At 43.8% G+C, this 21,586-nt stretch overlaps 1 protein-coding gene across 7 annotated transcripts in view; it reads right to left on the bottom strand.

The window, feature by feature from the left end:
• Nucleotides 1–227: 227 nt before the first annotated feature.
• Nucleotides 228–21,586, bottom strand: part of CROCC2 (ciliary rootlet coiled-coil, rootletin family member 2) — an 85,849-nt gene continuing 64,490 nt past the window's right edge. For 5 of the 7 annotated variants that reach the window (XM_083443066.1, XM_083443068.1, XM_083443071.1 and 2 more), the window contains 7 exons: nucleotides 19,204–19,324; nucleotides 17,698–17,861; nucleotides 15,639–16,079; nucleotides 13,245–13,394; nucleotides 3,248–3,379; nucleotides 2,567–2,746; nucleotides 228–1,388 (listed from right to left, as the gene is read on the bottom strand). In XM_083443066.1, coding sequence (XP_083299192.1) covers nucleotides 1,305–1,388; nucleotides 2,567–2,746; nucleotides 3,248–3,379; nucleotides 13,245–13,394; nucleotides 15,639–16,079; nucleotides 17,698–17,861; nucleotides 19,204–19,324 — 1,272 coding nt within the window. In that variant the 3' untranslated portion in view covers nucleotides 228–1,304. The remainder of the gene's footprint in view (nucleotides 1,389–2,566; nucleotides 2,747–3,247; nucleotides 3,380–13,244; nucleotides 13,395–15,638; nucleotides 16,080–17,697; nucleotides 17,862–19,203; nucleotides 19,325–21,586) is intronic. The other 2 variants (XM_083443067.1, XM_083443069.1) reach the window with 1 other exon arrangement.

The raw sequence follows: 21,586 nt of genomic DNA, 5'->3' as shown, positions 1-21,586 counted from the left end.
GAAAGACTAACAGATTAATTGTAGCCTATGTTTTTGTGAATTACAGTCCACTGGAGTTGGCATGAAAGCTTATCCTGCAGTAAATCTGTTACTCTTAAAAGGTGCCACAAAACTCTTTTGTTGTTGTTTAAAATGGTAAGTTTCAGGGCTACATGACAAATATTAAATAAGCCAGTACAGAATGTGCAGTATTTATATATTAGCACAGTGGAAATTGCTCTCCTCGGTTTCTTTAGGAAGTGGTTCTTTATTTTTAATAATTCGCAGTACCACATTTGGAAAAACAAACATTCACGAGGAAAAAATGTGGAACAATGCTAACAGGTGACACTCGCAGCAGCTCCAAGATGGTTCCCTGTCATCACCAAGGAAACCAAAGTTTGATTCCTAAAGGGATTTCCTTGGAGCCTGTCAGCCGGCAGAGTGGGTGGAATGTTGAATGTTAACACTCTGACATGTCTTGGGGCCAGCAAGTCATAAGATGGCTTGGCTTTGAGCTAATCTCAGCCACCTGCCACCATGAAAATGGCTTGATGTTCATAGACACAGCAAAGGATTTGATCAATCCCTGGGTGTGGTTCACACTCTGCTTCAAAACTTCTCTTTATAGCACAGTGTGATCTGGATGGCAGCAGAAATACCTGCCTCCTTCATTTGCAGAAGGGCATGTGATAGATGGATCTGTGACATCATTGGCAGACAGCCGCCACCACCATGGATACCACTGACTAAACAGGTATGGCTACAGTACGAGGCACCAGGAAGGACTTGACAGCAACTTTCAAACCCTGAGGGAGAATAAAATAACCTGGTCAGTGATGGAAATGCAGAGGTATTTCAATAATAAATGCTCCTATCTGGGCTGTGGAATTTCCCAATTTGTACAGCCTGAATATAAAACCTTATGGGGATCACGCAGGGATACTCTACCCAGAAAACCAAACAACAGAGAATGCCCTCGTCAAATGTTCTAAATTAATTAGTTAAGCATCAGTGCCCTGGGTTTCAAGCATCTTAGAGAGAACAGCTGCCCCCACAGCAGGGTTTCCTCTTGGCTGCAGGCTGCCTAGTCATTTGCTGTCTTGACTGTGCCTTCCAAGTCTTCAGGGTATTTGCTCCTTGGGTGGGGGAGACATTACTTCCTAGCACTGTTAGTCCGGGAGTTCTGGTTTCTCAGACCATGAATCAGATGAGCACCCTTACGCAGGAGATTGATAAATCCAATTGTTGAGCTGCGAGGATTCTGCTGAAGGCTGGTTCTGTGTTTGGTTGTCTGGGATCAGGGCACAATGTTCATTTCTGAATCATTTCACAGTGTGAAGTTTCTGGCTCATGTAGGCTTGTCGTCTTCTCACTTCTTGATCCAGCTGCTCTTTCAGAGCATTCACCTGGGGAAACACATGTCGACAAATAGGGCTACGTTCATATAAACCACTCTTCTGTTCTGTTCCACTATTTAAACCACTATTCTTCTCTCTGGCTCACGCTGTCTGGGCACCATGGCAAACTGCTTATGGTGTCCAGAGCTTATGGTGCTGCCTAGAGAGATAGCAGAAGCCTGTTAACCTCTGTCCACGTGCTGGCCTTCTCTTTCTGGGTGCTAGGAAGCTAGCATAAAGCTAGTATAAACATATAGTTTTGACCTCAAGAGAGGAAAAGTTCATACTCATATTCTTTTTCTTAGGGCTGCAGCATGACTGAGAAAAATATCCACAATTATTATTACCAAGGATGATTAAATTGAAGCAGGAGAAGGGTCTGGTGCTCTTATTGTCCTCATGATGAGAAGGCCTTGTGTTGAACAGTAGATTAAATCGGATCTCTCCCCACCTCTCCCACTTCTCTTGAGTCCTACTTAACCTCCCTCCTCTAGCTGTTATGCTGTCGAATCTGAAGGGCTAGTTTACACACTGAATGGCAGCAAATGTGTTTTGATATCATTTACGCAGTCCATCAATCCCAACCTCTCGGGCACTTGCACAATGCAGGTAGTTGAACACACGTTTGTCAAGTCGATTCTTTCATAACTTAGAAAAGCAGCGTGTGAAATAGCTCCATAATGGTACCCCTTATCAGGTTTAGGGGTTAAGCAACCAGCCAGCTTCTCTTTCTCCAGGGCAGAGAAAGCAATACACCACTGCATCATATCCCAGATTCATAAGCAGTATAAGCTGTTGGTACAAGAAAACCATGGAGCTGTTTAGTCCTCACAGGTTAGCTTGTGCTCTATGGATGTTTGCTGTTCAACACTAGAAATTACCTCTTGGACCCTAGTGCATTCTGCACTAGAGAGCCAGGAAGCATTTGGGAGGAGGAATCCATAAACAATGGTGCATTCTTCTCTTCCCTCAGTGTCCTCACCCTTTTGACTTCAAAAATGCCCATACTCCCAGTTCTTCCCTCTACTTCCAACCATCACCCCAGTTCTCACCCCAAAACTCCAAATATCATTACAAAATTTTGCAAAACCCTTTTGATTTGCACAATAAATTCTGGTCACAGAACCTGGGCATCACTGGGGAATTTGGATACGAACAGAAATATCCAGTCTAGTTCTCCACTTTACCTGCTCCTCTAAGCTCTTCACTTTCTGCCGGTGAGTTCTCTCTCGTGACTCCAGCTTACGTTCGGACTGGAACTGTGCACTGTGAAGCCTCTCTGTTTCCAACTCCATGTCTAGCTGATGACGGGATGTTAGAGCCATCAGTTGTTGAGCATGTGTTCGTTCCAGCTCTGCAATCTTGGCCTAGAATGAGCACACAAATTGGGTCCAGCTCATGAGGATGTGATCCTGATACCCACTGAATACTTTGGCTTTAGTCAAATGATCCCCTGGAGCTCTTAGGTCTCTTTGCTCTCATTGCAAGACTAGGAAGAAAGGGCCCATACAAGGAGACCAACATAATTGGCCCTTTGAGGATCAGTCCAGTACAGAGGTAGATGCTGGAACATGCTCTTAGGCCTATGGTCCCAGTGCATTTTAAGCTCAGGTGGAAAACTGCTGTTAGGGCGAAGGGGCACAATTAAGAACCTGCTCAGCTGCCCTCCTCTCCCCGTCCCTTTAGTCTCCACAATATGTGTAACCTTTCACTAGGTAGCACCCACAGCACCCTCTCTCTTTCATGTTTTCCATATCACCCTGCTCAGCCTCAGCATGTGCCTTCTCTCATGCCTCATGTCCCTTCAGACCAGATCCTTTCATGTCCTCCTGCCTTCCCCCTTCCAGGTTCAGGAAGTCCTTGCTGACCTGCAGGTGTTCATTTTGCCTCAGGGTATCCTCCAATTCCTGTTGCAGGCTGTTCAGGGACCGGTCCAGTTGTTCCCTCATGTGACTCAACCTAAATGTGTCATCTTCCTTCCTGAATTTCTCATGCTCTGCCTGCAGAGGAGACACCACAATCCCTTATCCAGCACCTGGCACAGCTCAGATACTGCCATTACATGCTTTTTTTCTCCCCACACCTGGGGGAAATCTGGGGGAAATCCTGACAAGTTTGAAGGTGCTAAAGTTTGCGAAGAAGAGAGCAACCACTGGGCTGAAACCATTAAAATTCCATGAAGAGACTGGGATCTAATTAAGTGCCACAATACTCATTCAGTTTGGCACTTACAAAAAACAGCGTAGTTAGCTCCAGGTCAGACACAACTGCAGAATCATGCTTTGTTTTCCCTTTCTTTCTAAAATTAGTCCCCAATACACAACACAGTGAATTTGTCCTGTGAGCTTAAAAGTCGCACTTGACGCTGTAAATTTGGTGTTATTGTGGAGAGTGCTGGGCAGTCATCTCCAGATAAAACTAATTATAGTCAAGGAAGAATGACTTCCCAGGAAAATGCCAAAAGGACAGCCAGAAATGAGAAAGAATGAGGATGAGGGAGAACTTAATGATGGTGAAGATGCCTTCACCAACTTCATTAGGAACGGGGGGGGGGGGGAGGAGGGCTGTGAAATGGTTATTCTGGAATGTAGGGTTAAAAAAGGGAGAAAGAGAATAAGGCCGGCCTTATATATTTTGCTGCCCGGGGCAAAGGACAAGATGGCCATCCTGCTCTATGTACAGAAGCCAAGTGGGCTGACAGTTGAATCTTACTTCAGTGTCAGTGTTGGATCAGGGCAAAGCGTTTTGTCCTCCACCACGTCACTTCTCCCAGCATCTACTGCCTGAGGTGCCCACATCACTCTGAATAATGGCCAGGCCAGGAAGAGTCATTGTCAGAAAGATTAATGGAGGGCACATTCAGTCTGTAGTCCTGTGAAAACCTTCCTGCCGCACTGAATGCAAGAATACTTGCCTCTTGCATGAGTAAACATGCACAGGGTCAGCCTATCTGTGGGTGTGAATGGGATGGATAACTGGATACAGGTATGATTGAAGAGATGATCTACTGAAGTGAACAGGCAAGATACCAAAATGATTAATAATTCAAGTTTGGTGAAGGAAAGCAGCACAAAAAAGAAACGTCCTATGCAAAGATGCTGGCGGTAAATGGATAAGAAAGGATACATTAGCCTTCTACAACCCCACTGCTCCTGCCTGGATGTTTGAGACTACAGCTCCAACAATGCCTGACTATACTGGCTGGGGCTGAAGGGAACAGTGGTCCCTTCATCCTATTAACCCCATGGAAGTGGCCCATATAAATCCCAAGGTTATTATATACAAAAGAAATGTAGGATGGGGGAGAAATCTGATTCATCTCACACTTAAAGCTGTATTTATCAGATTCACACCTTTTGAAACTGTATGGGAACCAAAACATAACCATCCTTCAAAATTTGCACTTATCCAAATTTTGTGATGCAGGTATCCCACAAAAAAAAAAAAAGATTGCGAAAATGCACATACAGTGGAACCTCGGTTTTTGAGCATCTCAGAAGCCGAACAATTTGGAACCTGAACACCAAAAACCCGGAAGTAATTGCTTCCGTTTTCGAAAGTGCCTTGGAAGTCAAATAGTCTTCCGGAACGGATTACGTTCAAAAACCGAGGTTCCACTGTATTTGGAGAAACTGCTTCCAAAAATCAGCACAACAGTCAAAACTGCATATGAAAAAGTGCTTCTTAGAAGACAACCTCACTAAAATTTTCATGTGGGTTTTACAAAGAAAATTCATGATTCATTGCAGAAATGTGGAAAACGAAATTTAAGACTGGAAAAATGAGAAACTGAAGGAACCAGACTTGATGGATCCTTCCATCCCTTATCAGGAGATCTGTTTTCCTCTATGAAATGTTGGGAGGCTACAGCATTTTATGAAAGAAAACAGAAACACGTGAACATCGGGTTTAAGCCCACATCCTTGTACTTCTTCAAGGATGATGACAGAACTGTCTAGTGTGAAACATTACACTTGCTGGGTCAGGCAAAGTATCCATTTAGTCCAACATTCTGCCTCCAACAGAATACTGCAAAACTCACAGAGTCCAACAGAGAGTCTTCCATTCTCTGTGGGCTTGCTGCAGCACCTGTTAATCAGAGATACTTTGCAGCGGAATCGCGTGGTTGCATTTACAGCTGCCATGGTCCATAGACACTGCTGGACCCATCCTGCATGAATTTGCCTAATTGTTTTAAAAACCACCTAAGCTAGACACTCTGCTGAAGGTTTATGAAGATCATAGATTTTAACTGTGGATGCTATTCCAAAGTTTAACACAAATAGAGGAAGGTAACACCAAATGCCAGTTATACTTCTTTGCCAGCTTCTATGTTCTTTCTTCTTCTTCTTCTTCTTCTTCTTCTTCTTCTTCTTCTTCTTCTTTGGCGATCACTCGTAGCTGAGTAAGATTGTCTTCCATAAACACGGTTTTAACAATGAGTCCATAAGTGACTGTGGAGGCCAATTCTGGATCCATACATCCTTCCACAGTGGGGACATTGGTTTCCGGGTGGGAGTTGATCACGGTGTGGATTTGCCAAGCGTGCCTTCCTCTCAGCATGTTTCTCCCTTGCGTCCTGAGTTCGAGTGTCTTTACATGCTAGCTAGCCTTAAGTAAACCACCGCTGGATCTGAAGGTGCCACCCCTTCCTTTTAGAAAAATATGGGCTAAGGAAAAGCATGGCAAATCCAGCCTGCCCCACCAACCCTCCTACTCCACCACATTTATTTAGCTGTCTAGCCATCTCGGATAGAATTGAGATCCAGATCCAAAAAAGAGCAAACTATAATGCAGGAAGAAGCAAGGCTCCCCTATGAGGAGGGGAAAGAGAGGGGCAGAACTGAATCGAGGGTGGGGAGAAGTAGTGGCATTGTGCTGTGTAGAGGGAGAAAGATTCCCAGTAACTGTTGGGGTGATGGGATATTCTGTTCCTTTAAAACTCCATGCAAAACTTACCAGAAGAAAACATTAAATTTGGGGGGGGGGGGTTGGGGAGAGAGAGAGAGAGAGAGAGAGAGAGAAGCAAAATCCAGAATAAATAAACGGCCACATCCGGATTTCCCCTCTGGAGACATCAATAAAGAGTTTTATGAGCTTGATATGAATTACCCTCCCTGGCCATTTACAGCTGATCTTCTGGAACTCATTAACTAGCTTCTCCCCTTCCTCCAACCCAGGGAAAGGGGTTGTGCTTGGGGGAATTCAGGGGCACGGCACACAAGGCTATTTTATGCTTGCAGAGATAAATGCTTGTAATGCTGTTTTGCCATAACAGAAAAACATCATATTCGTCACCCTCTTCGTTTCTACAGCTAGAAAAATCCATTAAAGATGAACAATAAATAACTTCAAGAAAATGCCAAGCCTGGCCTTTCCTAACACTTGGGCCTGGCAAGGACATGCTTTAACCCTTCCTAGGGAAGATGACATCTGCTGGAGATGGCACATCCCCATTAGCTTAGGCATTGCAGTACAATTTTAATAGACCATGCACATATCCAGGGGTTATATAATAAGCTACAGATATCTGGAATGGCCAACAATGTAGTATAGTATCACACAGCTGGTGGATCAAAATATTAACTTGAATAAGCAATACAGTGGAACCTCGGGTTGTGGATGTAATCCGTGACGGAGGCACGCCTGCAACCCGCAGCGTTCGTATCCTGAAGTGCCGCATCTGCACAGGCGCCTGCGTAATTTAGCGCTTCTGCGCATGCGTGAGTGGCAAAACCCGGAAGTAACCTGTTCTGGTACTTCTGGGTTTCCCACGGTCCGCAACCCAAAAACATGTAACTTAAAGCGTCCGTAACATGTGGTATGACTGTACCTTGGATATCTTTTTTCTTTTTATCCTTACAATATTTTAAGAATAGCAGTAAGGGATACCCATTGTATTTTATTATGGGCAGATAAAGTACTAGAAAATTGGGTTTCCCAAAAAGAAAAGGAAAAAGAAAGAGAAGATAGAAAAGCGGTTCAGGATGAGGAACTGGGCAAATAAACAGACGCAGTTGCAAACATGAAACTTTATACCACACAGAAGGCACTTTTAGTGCTGTAAGATAAAAACTTGCCCAAAGTCACACAACATAGTTGCAGCTGACATATTTTAAATCCAAGCCCACAGGATCACAGCTCAAGCCTCTATGCTATTGGACCATACTGGCTCCAACATTAAACAACATTAAATAACAATAAGTCCAAAGCTGAGCCCAGGACAGAATTAGGGATGGTAGGGATGTCTTGTCGATCTCGTGATCCTGATGGATGGCCCCCCGAAAAAAGCTCAACAACTTGGGGTCTAACTCCCAAAAAAAGCTCATCCCCCAAAATGGGTAGATCCAATGGGGTAGATCGATCGCTGCCAGTGTTTTTATAGTAGGAGTAGATTGCAGTCTCTTGGGAGATGGACATGCCTGTGCTATGGCAATTGTTCCATCAGAACAAGCGCTTCACGGGAACAATCTTCCCTCTCCTTACCCTGTGTGCTATTCTGGAGGTTCTTGTTATTTATATCTGGCCTGTGAGTCACCGACGGATGGCAGCACCTGGTGCTCAGCAGTTATGAATGGATAACGTAATGGAAGACTAACAGAGATGCGGACAACTTCGTGTTACAGCAAAGTGGAAGGGTGTGTATTTCTGAGATAAGCTTTAAACAAAGGAAAACCTCATTGGTGGTATCCATTATTTGGAAATGTGGAAACCATTGGGTATTTTGGAGACTGAGCAAAACAAGTTGCCTCTCTCTCCTCTTGTGTGATAAAAATATACAATTAAAGAACCAACCATCTGTCATCCTTACATTTCCCTTTGTGCTGTGTAATCTCCACTGAAAATCACCCCAAGCTCCTGTTTGCCCCAGGAGGTGAATAACAGTTTGGGGGAGAGCAATTTTCATCTTGACTACAGTGCAGGAAGGGTTAAACACCCATAGTCCCGATTCTCCCTACCCTTATAACTGCTATTTAAATAGCAATAATCCAGGCACATTAAATGTATTCACGCATGGAGCATACTGTCTACTTTAGTCCTTAGGGCTACAAAGATGCCCAGTTTCAGGGGTGAATTATCCACTGAGTAAGTTGGTCTGCAAATCAGAGGCTGATTAATAGAGTAGAGCTGCTGAAAAGAAACCAGATTTAGGTACCAAGACAAAGTTTGTAGCCTAAAGTCTAATCGCATATTCAGGAGATGAGAAAGGATGTTTTTGAGTACCCCCCCCTCCAGCAATCTCTGGTTTGGATACTCACAGAGCTTGACCATGGTATGGTATTCCGCGCCCAAACCCTCCTCTAATCTTTCAAATGCAGGATAGACAACTGTGACACAGTACAACTCAGTATCAAAAGTGTAGCTAAAATGGAAGGATTTCTGGCACTATTGTGTTAGGCTAAGCTTTAATGACATGGCCTCTTAAAACAGGCAAATGCACCTCAAAATGGGGAGTTGCCTAGGAGGCAGCCCTGAATATTTCTTGCTGTTCCCACTCACTTCAGATTACATCTGGAGGCAGCAATCTATACATTCCAGTTGTATCAAGCTGGTTGGGCACTGAAGCAAGCCCACTCCCTGCTAAAAATGCAGCAGAGAGTGCAAGTTTGTTGACAAAGTAGGGAGAAGAGACAAGGATTGACTAAAGATGTGGAAACTTCTACATATAGATTTTTGGGGGGGCTGGGGGGTTGGAAGGGACAAAGGTTGACTCGAAGAGGCTTACATGAACTTTAGGAGAAGGATCTGCCACATGGTTTGGATTTTGTTTCTCCATCACTACAGCTAATTAGGCTGATCCAAGAGTGCCCCTGCTGATACCAAACACATGTGTGACAAATTATTTCTGTGAACTTGAACCAGCTCCTTGGAGCTGTGTGTTGTTGGTTGCTTCTCTGAAGAGGAGAGGAAAGCAGGTAGCCTGAGGATGTGCCTGCATAAATGTGCGCTTGTGAGAGCTGAGATTTTACTTTAATGAAGAGTTCTGAATGCATTGTTTGGACTGCATTCAAAGAATCGGAGAGCAGTAATTTTGTGTGTACTGGGAAGTGATTGGACAGGGGCCACGAAACAAAAGTTATACCCAACAAACACTCTCTCCCCACTTGCAGAAAGTGACTGAAGTTCCGTGCCTGAAGGGACAGAAAGGGACTGAGCAAGGTTCTCTTTTCATCTCTACATTTTCCAAAACAGCCACGTGAAAGGTCCATACCCTATAGTGTAAACCACTGAATAACACATGTATTTACACATATAGTCTAAAGGCAAATTAATGGAAGTTTATTACTGATATCTATCCTTTGAAACCTGAAGATGCAGAGTGCCATAAGCTACAAGCATGCATTCTTGTGAAGGGATATAACTAGGTCAGAATAAGCATTGTATTTTTTTAAATTTCTCATGTTTCTTCACTATTATTCTATACTAAATTTAATATGAAATGCATATGAATTAGGAAAAGCATACATAATGCTCTTTGTTTATATTACACTGTTACATTACATTACATTACACAAGAGTAGACAAATGCAGGAGTCAATCCTGCTCACAGCCACTCTACTAACACTTGGTATTGAAGTTTCATCCACTCCGCCATGTAAGAAAAATGTAAAATATAGTAAATAAAAGCCAGACTCAAGGATAAAAAACAAGGGATAAGAAAAACAGGCAATCACTCTCTTTCTCTCTCTCAAATAAGGGCATCATCATGACAATTTGTAGATATCTCCAAAAGCATTTTTCCATTTATCCTTGTATCACCAAGTACAAAAGGAGACACCATATACACTGCAGAAAGGTCAGTCTCTGGCAACAAATAACATATCTTTCCCGGGGTGGTTTCAGAGTGTAATCCCAATAAAATAGGAAACTTAAGTAGAAAGGACAAAATAAGTTTGAATGTGGAACATCTTCTGGCCCAGCAGCTACTCTTAAGAAAAGTCTAATATCTGTCAATAATCATGGCCAACAGCACAGATAGCTGTAAGGCAGGCAACGGGAACATTTAGCCCACAGGTAAGATTAGGCTCACCAGGCTGTTTCCCCCCAGTCTTGTCCACGTGCCCCATACCTGAGATCACACCTTAGTATTATATAGCAGAATTGTCAAATAATGATCACTTTCAACCCTGCTACTAAACTTATGAACCTCAGATTTAAAAAAAAGAAAATGACAACATGAGGCCCTCACTAGCACCTCAATTGGAGTAAAAGGCATGAGTTCCTATCATATTTAGTACCACAAAGACAATACAGTTGATGAAAGGATAAAAGTTCAAGAAGTTTCAGGCCAGAATTCATCATGCAATGTTCTATCTAAGAAAAAGGCTTGCCTTCTGCTCACCCACATAGGCCAGAGCCAATTTGTGAGTTAAAAATCTTCACATAGTACAAATTTAGCTTTAGGAAACTGAAATTCAAGATGCACCAACAATCATTCATACAAAGCAGAGTATCCATCTGCTTACCCTGAAACAAAGGCACTTGAAAATTTTGCTGATAAATACTATTCGACGTTTGAATGTTAACATCTAGGTAAACTGAAACGGAAGTAACTAAGCGTCCAGTAGCCTCCCTTTCAAATGTGTTTTAACCAAAGGAATAATATATGAATAATATCCCTGTAGTGAAGGAGGATTTGACTCTAGGGACTATGCTTTTGCCAGCACAGAATATCAAATTTGGGGGGGGGGGAGGGAGTAATAAAAGCCAAATAATATAATTCGTTACTCTAGCCCACAAGGTTCCAGGAGAGAAACTTTAAATGTCAGTCCAAAGCAATTATTTTATCAAGGACCCCTTAAGCATTTTCAAATATACTTCTGTCACTAGATGGAAAAGGCTGAACAAGAATCGGGGAATTGTTAGAACATTTTAAAAAGGTTGTTCAACCTTCTTTGTTGCCTCCCATCTTCTGATGATTAGAGGTTGCTAGTTAATTTTTTTGCAGTGAGAAGGTTTTTGTCAGAATCTATCATTTTTGCGAAGATTTTGACCAAGCTGGCTGAGGTTCTATTGAGGGAGATACCAATACATCATCCATGAAACACTTCCTGGAGTTACCAAGGAAGGAAATTGTTCTCTTATTTTTAGAAATCTGTATCTTAACAAATCCAATTCTGTCACAATTGCTCTAGAATAGGAAGGGAATTAAAATAAGTAATTAGATTTGCAACAAAAGTGTCTCCAATAGACTCCTTCAGCTCAGAATCTCTTAACTAAAGTTTCATCCTAGCTAAACAAGTCTGGGTTCAGGCCCCATGGGAGGTGCATAATGCTCTTAGAATCTACTTTGGGGTTCCAGCCTTAACCTATTGCTAGGGCTCAGATGATGTCAGGGGCTGGACTGAGGAGGAATGGTGAGGGCCTTCTCCTGAACCTTCCCGAGAACAGGACAGTATAGATTTAGAACAGTGGTTTGCAGAAGGGCATAGTTGAGAGGCTGCAGAGGGCAGAAGCTGGGAAATATTGGGAGAGGAACAGCAGGAAGAAGAAGCACCAGGGGAGAGACAGCTGACAGATTCAGTGTCCTTGGAAAGCATTCCTGACCACCACCCTCCCAGGTCTAGGAGTGCATTGTGGGTAGTAGAACAGAGAGCTCAGAGGCAGAAAGCTCAGATTAGCTGACACAGGGGTGACATAGAATAGGGATGATGTAGGTGGGTGGGACTTTACTTGGAGCAGTGCCATTATTTAGGGAAGGCTGCATTCCTTTGTCACTCTCTGTGAATTATTGAATCAATTGCTTGGTAAGAATTTTTATCGTTTCTGTTTCTTGGCTGCCACAGAAGAAGGCAGTTGATAATATTTCTGAATGCTCAGGTGGGTATAATTCCCTTCTTCAACAAAACTGTGCACTTGAAAGATGAGATGGAACAATAGGTTCTGCAAAGGTGAGTAACAATCCTTTAGTAGAGGAGATCAGCAGTGAGGAACCTTCAGTACACTGGCCATTTCCCCCAAATCAAAGCCACCTGTCTCACAACTGTTGTCATATGCAACATCAGGTGTGAAGCAGTTGGAAATGCAGCTGCCAAGAAACAATTGTGAGCCTTAATGTCAGCGCTGATCTGCTGACAACAAGCCTGTAGAAGTCCCAGTGGGCTTCCTGGAAGTGCCAAACAGTGGACCAGCACTGACCAGAAAACTGGCTTGGATTAGCTGTGCTATGGAATTCCTAAATTTGCATGGGGTTAGAAAAGGAAGCTTTGTCACTCATCACCAGTGAAAGCATGGGCACTCTCCAATAGATGCTTGTGAGATGTGGCCTGCTGCAATCCATATACAGTGGTGCCCCGCAAGACGAATGCCTCGCAAGACGGAAAACCCGCTAGACGAAAGGGTTTTCCATTTTGGAGGTGCTTCGCAAAACGAATTTCCTATGGGCTTGCCTTGCAAGACGAAAATGTCTTGCGAGTTCCTGCGGGGGGTTTTTCCTCCCCCCCCTTTCCCCCAAGCTGCTAAGCCGCTTATCAGCTGATCCACTAGGCCGCTAAGCCGCTTAACAGCTGATCCGCTAAGCCGCTTATCAGCTGATCCGCTAAGCCGCTTATCAGCTGATCCGCTAAGCCGCTTATCAGCTGATCCGCTAAGCCGCTTAACAGCTGATCCGCTAAGCCGCTTATCAGCTGATCCGCTAAGCCGCTTATCAGCTGATCCGCTAAGCCCGCTAAGCCGCTAATAGCGCTAATCTGCTAAGCCGCTAATGGGCTTGCTTCACAAGACGAAAAAAACCGCAAGACGAAGAGACTCGCGGAACGGATTCTTTTCGTCTTGCGAGGCACCACTGTAATCACAAGTGTGAGATAGTTACATCCACAAGACCACTGTTTCTTGCTTCATCCTCCTCTCCTCATCGTTACTCACTTCTTGGAGATGTTCCAACTGCCCTTCCAGGTTTCTGCATCGCAGCTCCATCTCACCCAGCTGATCTTGTAGCAAATGTACTGTATCCGTCAAGCTATGGTTCTGCCTCTTGCTCTCTGACAATGCATGCCGCATCGAGTCCAAGCGATCCTGAAACAGGGGGGAAAGAAATCCATTGAAACAGAATGGGCCTACTAAAGATTGGAAACTCCTTATAGACTTTTCATGTGAAAAAGAAAATGAACTTATGATATCTGGGTTTGAGGACTGAAGAAAACAGTGGTTTATAGAAAATGGAATTGTTGAATGTTACCTTGGAGTGGTTGTTTTAGACAATTTTCTATATGTAGCTGACAGACGAAGAATTGGAAGCTCTCTCTCTTTTCTTTTAGCTTCCTTTCTTCTTTTCTTTTCATTTCTTTTGTGTTTTTATTTAGATTAGTGTTTTATCTTTCATTAAAAAGGTATTGGATATTTGATATTAATCTTTGAATATTTTCTTTCAAACTTTAATATACTCTACTGGGGGGAAAGAAAGAATCAGAATGGGCCAAAACCACTTGGTTGAATTGATATGTACTGTTTGTGGTGAGATTTATTGGTCAAATACCATTTTTTTTGGTGATTCGTACATACACAGCCAAATCATCATGCTGCTTCTAGTCTCTTGTCAGTTCAAGCCAGCAGAAAGGAACTAGTTGTCGTGCTGGAAAGTGTTTTACTCTCTGTATGGACATCCCTCCAGAAAAGAATAAGGAATTCAAGACGCTGCCTTATATCAAGTCAGACCATTGGACCATCTAGCTCAGTGCTGCCTGTACAAACTGGCAGCTGCTCTCCATTCTTTCAGGCAGGGCTTTCTCTCAGTCTCACAAAGAAGTTCCAGGGACATTATGCATGAGAAGCATGTCATCTACCACTGAGCTATGGCCCATTTAGATTATTTACATCTAGGTGATTGCTAAGTGTTGGTTTAATCGTGGAGGTATGGCAAAAAGGACCTGCGTTTTGGAATTTTGTTTTGAGTTGTTAGAAAGGCCCAGACGTGATACACCCCAGCATAAGGAATCTTTCCAACATACGTTAAGATTGCGTGCTGTCTGATCAGAATGTTGAGTATTTGCATTGCATTGAAGGGACTTAGTAAGCAAGTAGATATAGACACTTAGGCCAGCCTTTTCGCTTCATTGGCTCCAATAATTTTAACCACAGCCTCTGTCTCAGATACTCCTGGAGCCAGCCTATTCCCAACTTCCACAGGGCTTTTGAACCAGACAAAAACTCAACTCTTTCAGTTAGTTTGCAATTTCATATGTTCCTCGGGAGGAATGGGTGGAGAGAGTATTTTGTACAAAACAATAGGGCCTGTAGAAACTACAGCGGATCCAAGCCAAAGCATGAACTTTCCTGGAGTCACCCAACACTAGAGTCAGGGGAGAAATTTGACTCTGTTCACAGTAAAGGTGAATTTACCAAATGCACACTTTCCAGAACAATATGCAAACTGAAACACAGCCATCATTCAAAATTTGCACTTCTCTGAATTTTGCAGTGAAGTTCTCCAGCCAAGCAATGTGTTGGGTAAAGTGTGCATAAAAAAACATATACAGTGGTACCTTGGGTTAAGAACTGGATTCGTTCTGGAGGTCCATTCTTAAGTTGAAATTGTTCTTAACCTGAGGTACCACTTTAGCTAATGGGGCCTCCTTCTGCGGCCGCCGCGCAATTTTTGTTCTCATCCTGAGGTAAAGTTCTTAACCAGAGGTACTATTTCTGGGTTAGTGGAGACTGTAACCTGAAGCATCTGTAACCTGAAGCGTCTGTAACCCGAGGTACCACTATATTAGTAAAAATACCATACAAAAAGGCATCATATCAGGGAAACGTGCTTGCAGAAATGTGTATATTTGTCAAAAGTGCATGCAAAAATGTATTAGGAGCACTAAAATGCTGATGAATTGTCATAAGGGTTGTTTTATTAAATAAAACAAAAATTTGGAGTACTGAAGATAAGGCTAGAAAAAAGAAATTGAGCGAACCAAAAATTGACAGATTCATCTATTCCTACCCAACACACACTATGTTACCCATATACCGGTATATTGTACTTGTGCACACATGCACAACATAAAACAGTTAGGCCCTTCATTTTTGCTAACATATATTATTCTGAATGTGCCACCCCTTGCAATTTGCGGTATCATAAGGAAATAGGGCTAGATCATTTGGGGAGTAGGTGGCCACTGGATGTAGCAGGTGCTCAGCATTGGGGTGGGACTGGTCTACACAACACTTTTTGCAGGAGGGCACATACTATTTGGCTCAGGAAAGATGCTCTCTCTTCGCACACAAACAGGCAGTGGCTGAACATTTGAAGCAGCTGATTCCTACTACCTGGAGTAGCCGACGGTCTTGCTCTGCAGCAGTCAGGGCCCTTTGCAGTTGGGAGACGTTCTCCTGGAGGGAGGAGGAGCCAGCAGTAGCATCAGACAGAGCCTGAGACAGGCTTTGCACCCGGTCCTTTAGGTGGCTTTCCGTGCCCTCAGTCCTGGCCAGAGAATGGGTCAAGTGGTCTAGCTCCTGCTGCAGCTGGGTGGTTTTGCTCTCTTTGTCTCCCAACTGGCAGCGGAGCGCCTGGGTCTGCTCCTGCAGGGACTGGATCTCTGCTTCCCTCTCAGTGAGGCTGAGCTGGGCCCGCTGCAGCTCTCCTTCAGCAGCCCTGCGGCTCAGATCCAACTTGGTGGCCCTACTCTCTGCCACCTCCAGGACTTCCTTCAGCTTCCACTTCTCTGTCTCTAGCTTGGCTTCCTTGGTTTTCAACTTGTTGACTTTCTCCTAGAATAATTAAAAAAAAACCCTAGCATGAACACCACTGGTCACTTTTGTTTTGGCCTATACTTGCGGAGGAAAAGGAGAAAGTCCTTTGTGAACAAGACTGGATGCCATTGCAGCCTTGCTATGCAGGCGCAAGAACCAGCGCTGGGCCTGATGTGGAGCAAAAGCAAGCTGTACTGTATGTGTGAATGTGTACCCATTTATAAAGCAATGAGAAATGAGTGCAGGTCTGATACAATATATTCTAAGGATAATATGGCACCCTCCCCCAATCCATGAGGGCCACATATTTTGGGAAGTGCAGGGCAGGCTAGCTTAGGGTGCTCAAGGGCTATGTATGGTAGGTGGGCCTCCACCCCCACCCTTGGTATGTGCTGCCTGAGACAGATGCTTCACCCTACCTAATGGTGCGCCCTGAGTCAGCCTACTGATAAAATATCTGAGCTTCAAAGAGAGGTGTAAAATGAAAGAAGGGGAGAGGGAAAGAAGGGAACTTCAGGCTGCACAGTAGTGATGTGTGCTGCCATTACTGGTTGGGAGTGTTGAAAGGGTGAGCAACACTCCCAAGCTCATTTATTTACCAGCTCAGGACCCAGGACTAAGCTGCAGTATTCAGGATGGTCCCAACACCCACCTCACGCACCGTTAGCCTCTAGCCACCATCTGGATAAAAGTGCCACTACTCAGCATATTGCCAAGATCACAATGTGAATTACAGACCCCGTTAACATGGAAACTTACCACATCACACAGCCTTATGGTAGCATTACAGAGAGAAATGGAAAGAATCAATATTTTTTATGGAGACAGGTGATAATGTACACAGGATGAAACTCCACCCAAACAGTCCATGTTAGCCCAAGCAGTCAACACAGCCAGACCCTTGCTTGAGGGTGCCAGTTGGAATAAAAAGTGCTCTTTAAACAGCTGGGTAAAGTCCCTTCAGAAGAAGAAAAAGCAGCAATTCTTCCGCTGGGGTTTCTCTAGCACTAATTTGCTCACACCTCTATTTTAAGAACCAGAGTAGGTAATTTGTGTGTGCATTAAAGCAAGTTATACCCTTATACCCCCCTAGTCACTGCTTAACTCTTTACAAACCCTCTTTAGCTCTTGGTTTTTTAAAAAAGGTATTTGTATTTATTGATCTTTGAGATATCTGTATTTAAAATATTTTTGGGACTGCTTTTTAATAAGCTTCACAAACCAGTTTGCTCATTCATGCAGTTAAAGTGCCTTGTAGCTCAACTCCATGCATGTCTACTAAAAACGAAGTCCCAGCATCTACATTTTAGGATTAGCATCTTTGGTTGCAATAATATTAACTTCTCTTCCCCCACTCTGTAGGGCATTTTGCTTTGAGCGTATGTGTCTACACACACACAAGGTATTTTAAAGTGTACACCTAAAACTGCAAAGTGTGGATGAGAAGAAAGCCTTCGGAAATGTGTATCATACAGGTACGCTCATACAGGTACGCAAGGGCTGGCTGCAGCAGCGTACACTCCATGGCAAACCTAGGTTTATGGACACACAACATGTGAAATGGCCTTTAGGAGGGAGCAGCCCCATGACATGTCACTGAATGCCTTTCCCCTCCAGGGAGAGGGTTTCTGCCCACCTGCAGTTCCCTGTTCTTTTCCTGACAAATGTGCAAGTTGCGCTCCAGGGCTGCCACCTGATCTGCAAGGGCCTGCTGCGCCCTTTCCGCTTTCCTAGCCGTCTCCTCTTGCAGCATCAGTGCTGCCTGTGCGCTGCTTAGGCGCCCGTCTGCTCCCCGCTTGCCTGCAAGTGAAAACAAAAGGTTGATTTTTAAAGGAAAGGATGGCTGCAAAATGGGGTGTGTACTTAAAAACCATTCATCCATGTGCTCTTGCATTACTTTGCCTGCCTGGCTAAGCTGAACCTATGCTTTGGGGAGGACACTGAATGTCCTTCCAGATAAAAGCCACACTTACAAATTGCCATCCCTCTGGAAGGGAAGAAGCTGTCAACTGCCCTAAACCTAAAGAAGGATCCATTTGTACAAAGGGGGTATGTCAGGAGACGGGGAACAAACCAACAGGGAAAGACAGCCTGCTGGCATATTTCTTGTTTTCTCCCAACTCCTCTGATATCCAATTATATGAAGGAAATCAGATTAGTATTTTACATGGCTAAAGTTGTATGGTTGATTAAGGTTTCGCCCCGGGAATTGCCTTAGGAGCACCTGCCTGTCTGAGAGCATAGACCCACATGGCATTTGCTCTTTAGAACAATTTTTAAAGAAATGTTCAATTGATTGTTGTTCAAAGTATACATGATATGCAAAGTCCCCCCATTTTTACAAAAATGAAAAGCAGCTTTGGGAGGTTGCCATTCTGAGCAAATAAACAGCAAGGGAGACGAATGCTTTATCCTTTATCCCAGCCTTACCAAGCCGTTTTCTGCCTTCCAGTGTTCCAGATGCATTTGTGGTTAAACACACATCTGGAACCTTCCCAAGTGAGCTGCTTGGGGTAACGATTCTGAAAAGACCAATGCTCTGTAGCAAAAGGATTAAGGAAGCCTCTAGACTAGGGTGGTCCAACATGCATGTGGTCCTTGAGGCCTTTTTTGTTAGCCCTTGGCCATGTTTGATGCCTGGGTTTTGACAAGGAGCTGGGAAGGCTCTGACAGGGTCCTAGAGTCCTCCCACCTCCTTCCCAAAGCTTAGTTGGTGTTTTCCCAGCTTTGGGAAGGAGGTGAAAGGGCTTTAGAATCCAGCTGGAGCCTCATGTCTCCTTCCGAAACCCCAGCACCTTGCTTATCTGTCTTTGGGAAGGCAGTGTGAGGGCTGAAGTGTGTGTGTGTCAAGTTTTGCACACACCCGACACGACAAGGCAGTGTGCGGCCTGCAGGTTCCATGGTGACGTATTCTTGGTAAGAAAGCTTGGGCCGTCCTGTTCTAGACGGCACTTTCCATTTTTTTAAAATGTTAAAGCTTCATTACACATGCCTACATAGGGACATTGGAAGCTGCCTTCTACTGAGCTGTGAGCTCTGCCACAACAAGCCAGCAAAGAGTCTCATCAGCAAGATAAAGAAAGAAGGCATCCACAGAGAGGTATAGAAAGGGATAAAGGATGGAAAGAAAAGGAGAACATGCCTTCCTCACAGTCTGCTAGGAGCTTCTGGAGTTGCAGGATGCGACTTTTTGTCCGGTCATGATCAGATTCCATTTCATTCAGCTGACGGCTCATATTCATAACCTGAATCCTCAGGTCATCCTGGAAACAAGATATATAGACATTCTCTTGATATCCTTAGCTTCTCACCAGAGAAGACCAAGAAGAACACCTGGGATATGAAACTGCATTTTATTTTAATGCATCCGTTTTGCTATTTCTGTCCCATCATTTGGCTTCTCTGCAGTTTCTTTATCTTTCTTTTCAACTCCTTTGACCTTGTCATCCAAGGGTCTAACTGCCTCCCCAGCTACTAATATAGTTTTTTTAAAAACCACCTTCTTGTTGCCCAAGCAGTTGGCAGCCTGCCACTTCACACAGTTGCTGTGGCATGCTTTCGGTTGTTGGTAACATATTTTTTTGACAATTAAGATTTCTAGTGTCAAAGAACAATTATCCTCTCGCCTTTTAAATCAGTAGATGATAGGTTCCTGCAGAATAAATGAATATAGCATGCAGAGTGCAGTCATCAGCAATATGTATCTGAGGTGGGGAGTGCTAAAGCAGCAATCTCTTAGTCTGAGAACAGGGGCATAAGAAGCATGTCCGGTTTTTCATCTATGAAATGTTGGAAAGCATACTGTTATTTTACCAATTAAGCATTACATTGAGTAGTCTTCCCTGAGACCGGGGCCTGAGGCAATAATAATTTGAAAACAACAGGCCTCACCAAAGTATTTCCAGGGCACACTACTTTCCTTTATGCACATCTATGTAGACTTACTCAGGGATAAGTCACACTGAACACTGAGTAAACACAAACAGTTAAGGTTGTATTCTGCATGACCCATTGAACTCAATGGGATTTAATTTTGAGCAAAGGAGACTAGGCCAGGGCTACAAAGCTGCTAACTGAAAGATGTTATTGATTGTAGACATTCTTTTTGGTTACTGCATGTTAACACTGAACTCTAGGATCCTGGTGTGACAAGGCAACAAAGAAAGGAATGCCTTAGATTTTATGCAGCCCAAAAGAATTAAAAAATTTCTCCGTTTCTCCATTTGTCAGAAAGGCCACTGGATGATCTGATGCTATGATTATTGTGACAGACCATGTTTTTTTAATTATTCTGGTACAGTATAAATATTTATGCATTTTTATAAGAGGCATGCTTTTGAGCAATAAATAGCACATGACAGAGAAAGGGCTGAACTGCCCTTGAATGTTGCTAAACATATGTCTTCGAAGTCAACTTGGGGTCAAGCTGAGCTAGGTTGGCTCCTGCTAAAGAGAACGGGGATAGCCTAATGGATTGGAAGGCAGGGTGAATGAAGTGGGTCCTTGCACAGCCTAAGCAAACTAGTGGTCCTGAGCCTGCGTCCTGCCGGGAGTGGAATCTCCTCTTCCTTTCTCTGGCCCGGGCTCAGAAAAGCATGGAACAACATGCTTTCAAAAGGTCTAAAGTTCTGTGCTAAAAAATAATTACATTACATGGCTGTAATAAATCACACATTTTTTACACATATTTACTTGATTTGCATGCTTTTGCTCTAGTTACAAAAAGTTTTCTGCAAAAATACGGATTTTTTTTTTTAATGCCTTGTTTTTGGCAGGGGGTGGTCTGAGTGTCAGGACTGGGCATGGGGAAGAAAGGCTGAGACTTTTACAGCAAAATACTGGGAGGAAAGGAAAAGGCAAGTAGGCAGAGGCTCAGGCCACAGGGAGAGACTTGGAGCAGTGTGATCTCACATTGATCATTTCAATTATATTTATTGGTCGTGCTTGTTTAATATTTTCTAAACCACTTTGTAATCTTTATATTGCTAATCTGTACCCATTATACATTTGGAGAACTGAGGCTGAGATGGTGATTTGTCCAAAGCTAGTCAGTGAGTTCACAGCTGCAGTGAAGGCCTCTCCATCGGGATTCAAAACACTCCTCAAGCCACACTCTCACTGGCCCTGCCTGTCTGGAAAATGTTCTGACATTTTGTCTAACAGAAAAAAAAAAGGTAAAGGACCCCTGGTCATCTAAGTCCAGTCAAAGGCAACTATGGGGTTGTGGCACTCATCATCTTAGGCCGACGGAGGCAGTGTTTTTCAACAGACAGCTTTCCGGGCCATGTGGCCAGCATGACTAAACTGCTTCTGGCGCATGGAGGAAACACTATTTACCTTCCCGCCACAGTGGTACCTATTTATCTACTTGCACCGATGTCCTTTCAAAACTGCTAGGTTGGCAGGAGCTGGGACAGAGGAGCGGGAGCTTCATGAACCGTCAACCTTCTGATCAGCAAGCCCAAGAGGCTCAGTGGTTTAGACCACAGCACCACCTGCACCCATTTTTTGTCTAAAAGTGCCTC

The sequence above is a fragment of the Podarcis tiliguerta genome (genome assembly GCF_965153285.1).
Source record: "Podarcis tiliguerta genome assembly, chromosome: 5".
Classification (NCBI taxonomy): Eukaryota; Metazoa; Chordata; class Lepidosauria; order Squamata; family Lacertidae; genus Podarcis; species Podarcis tiliguerta.
This window is presented reverse-complemented; position numbering and strand designations above follow the sequence as displayed.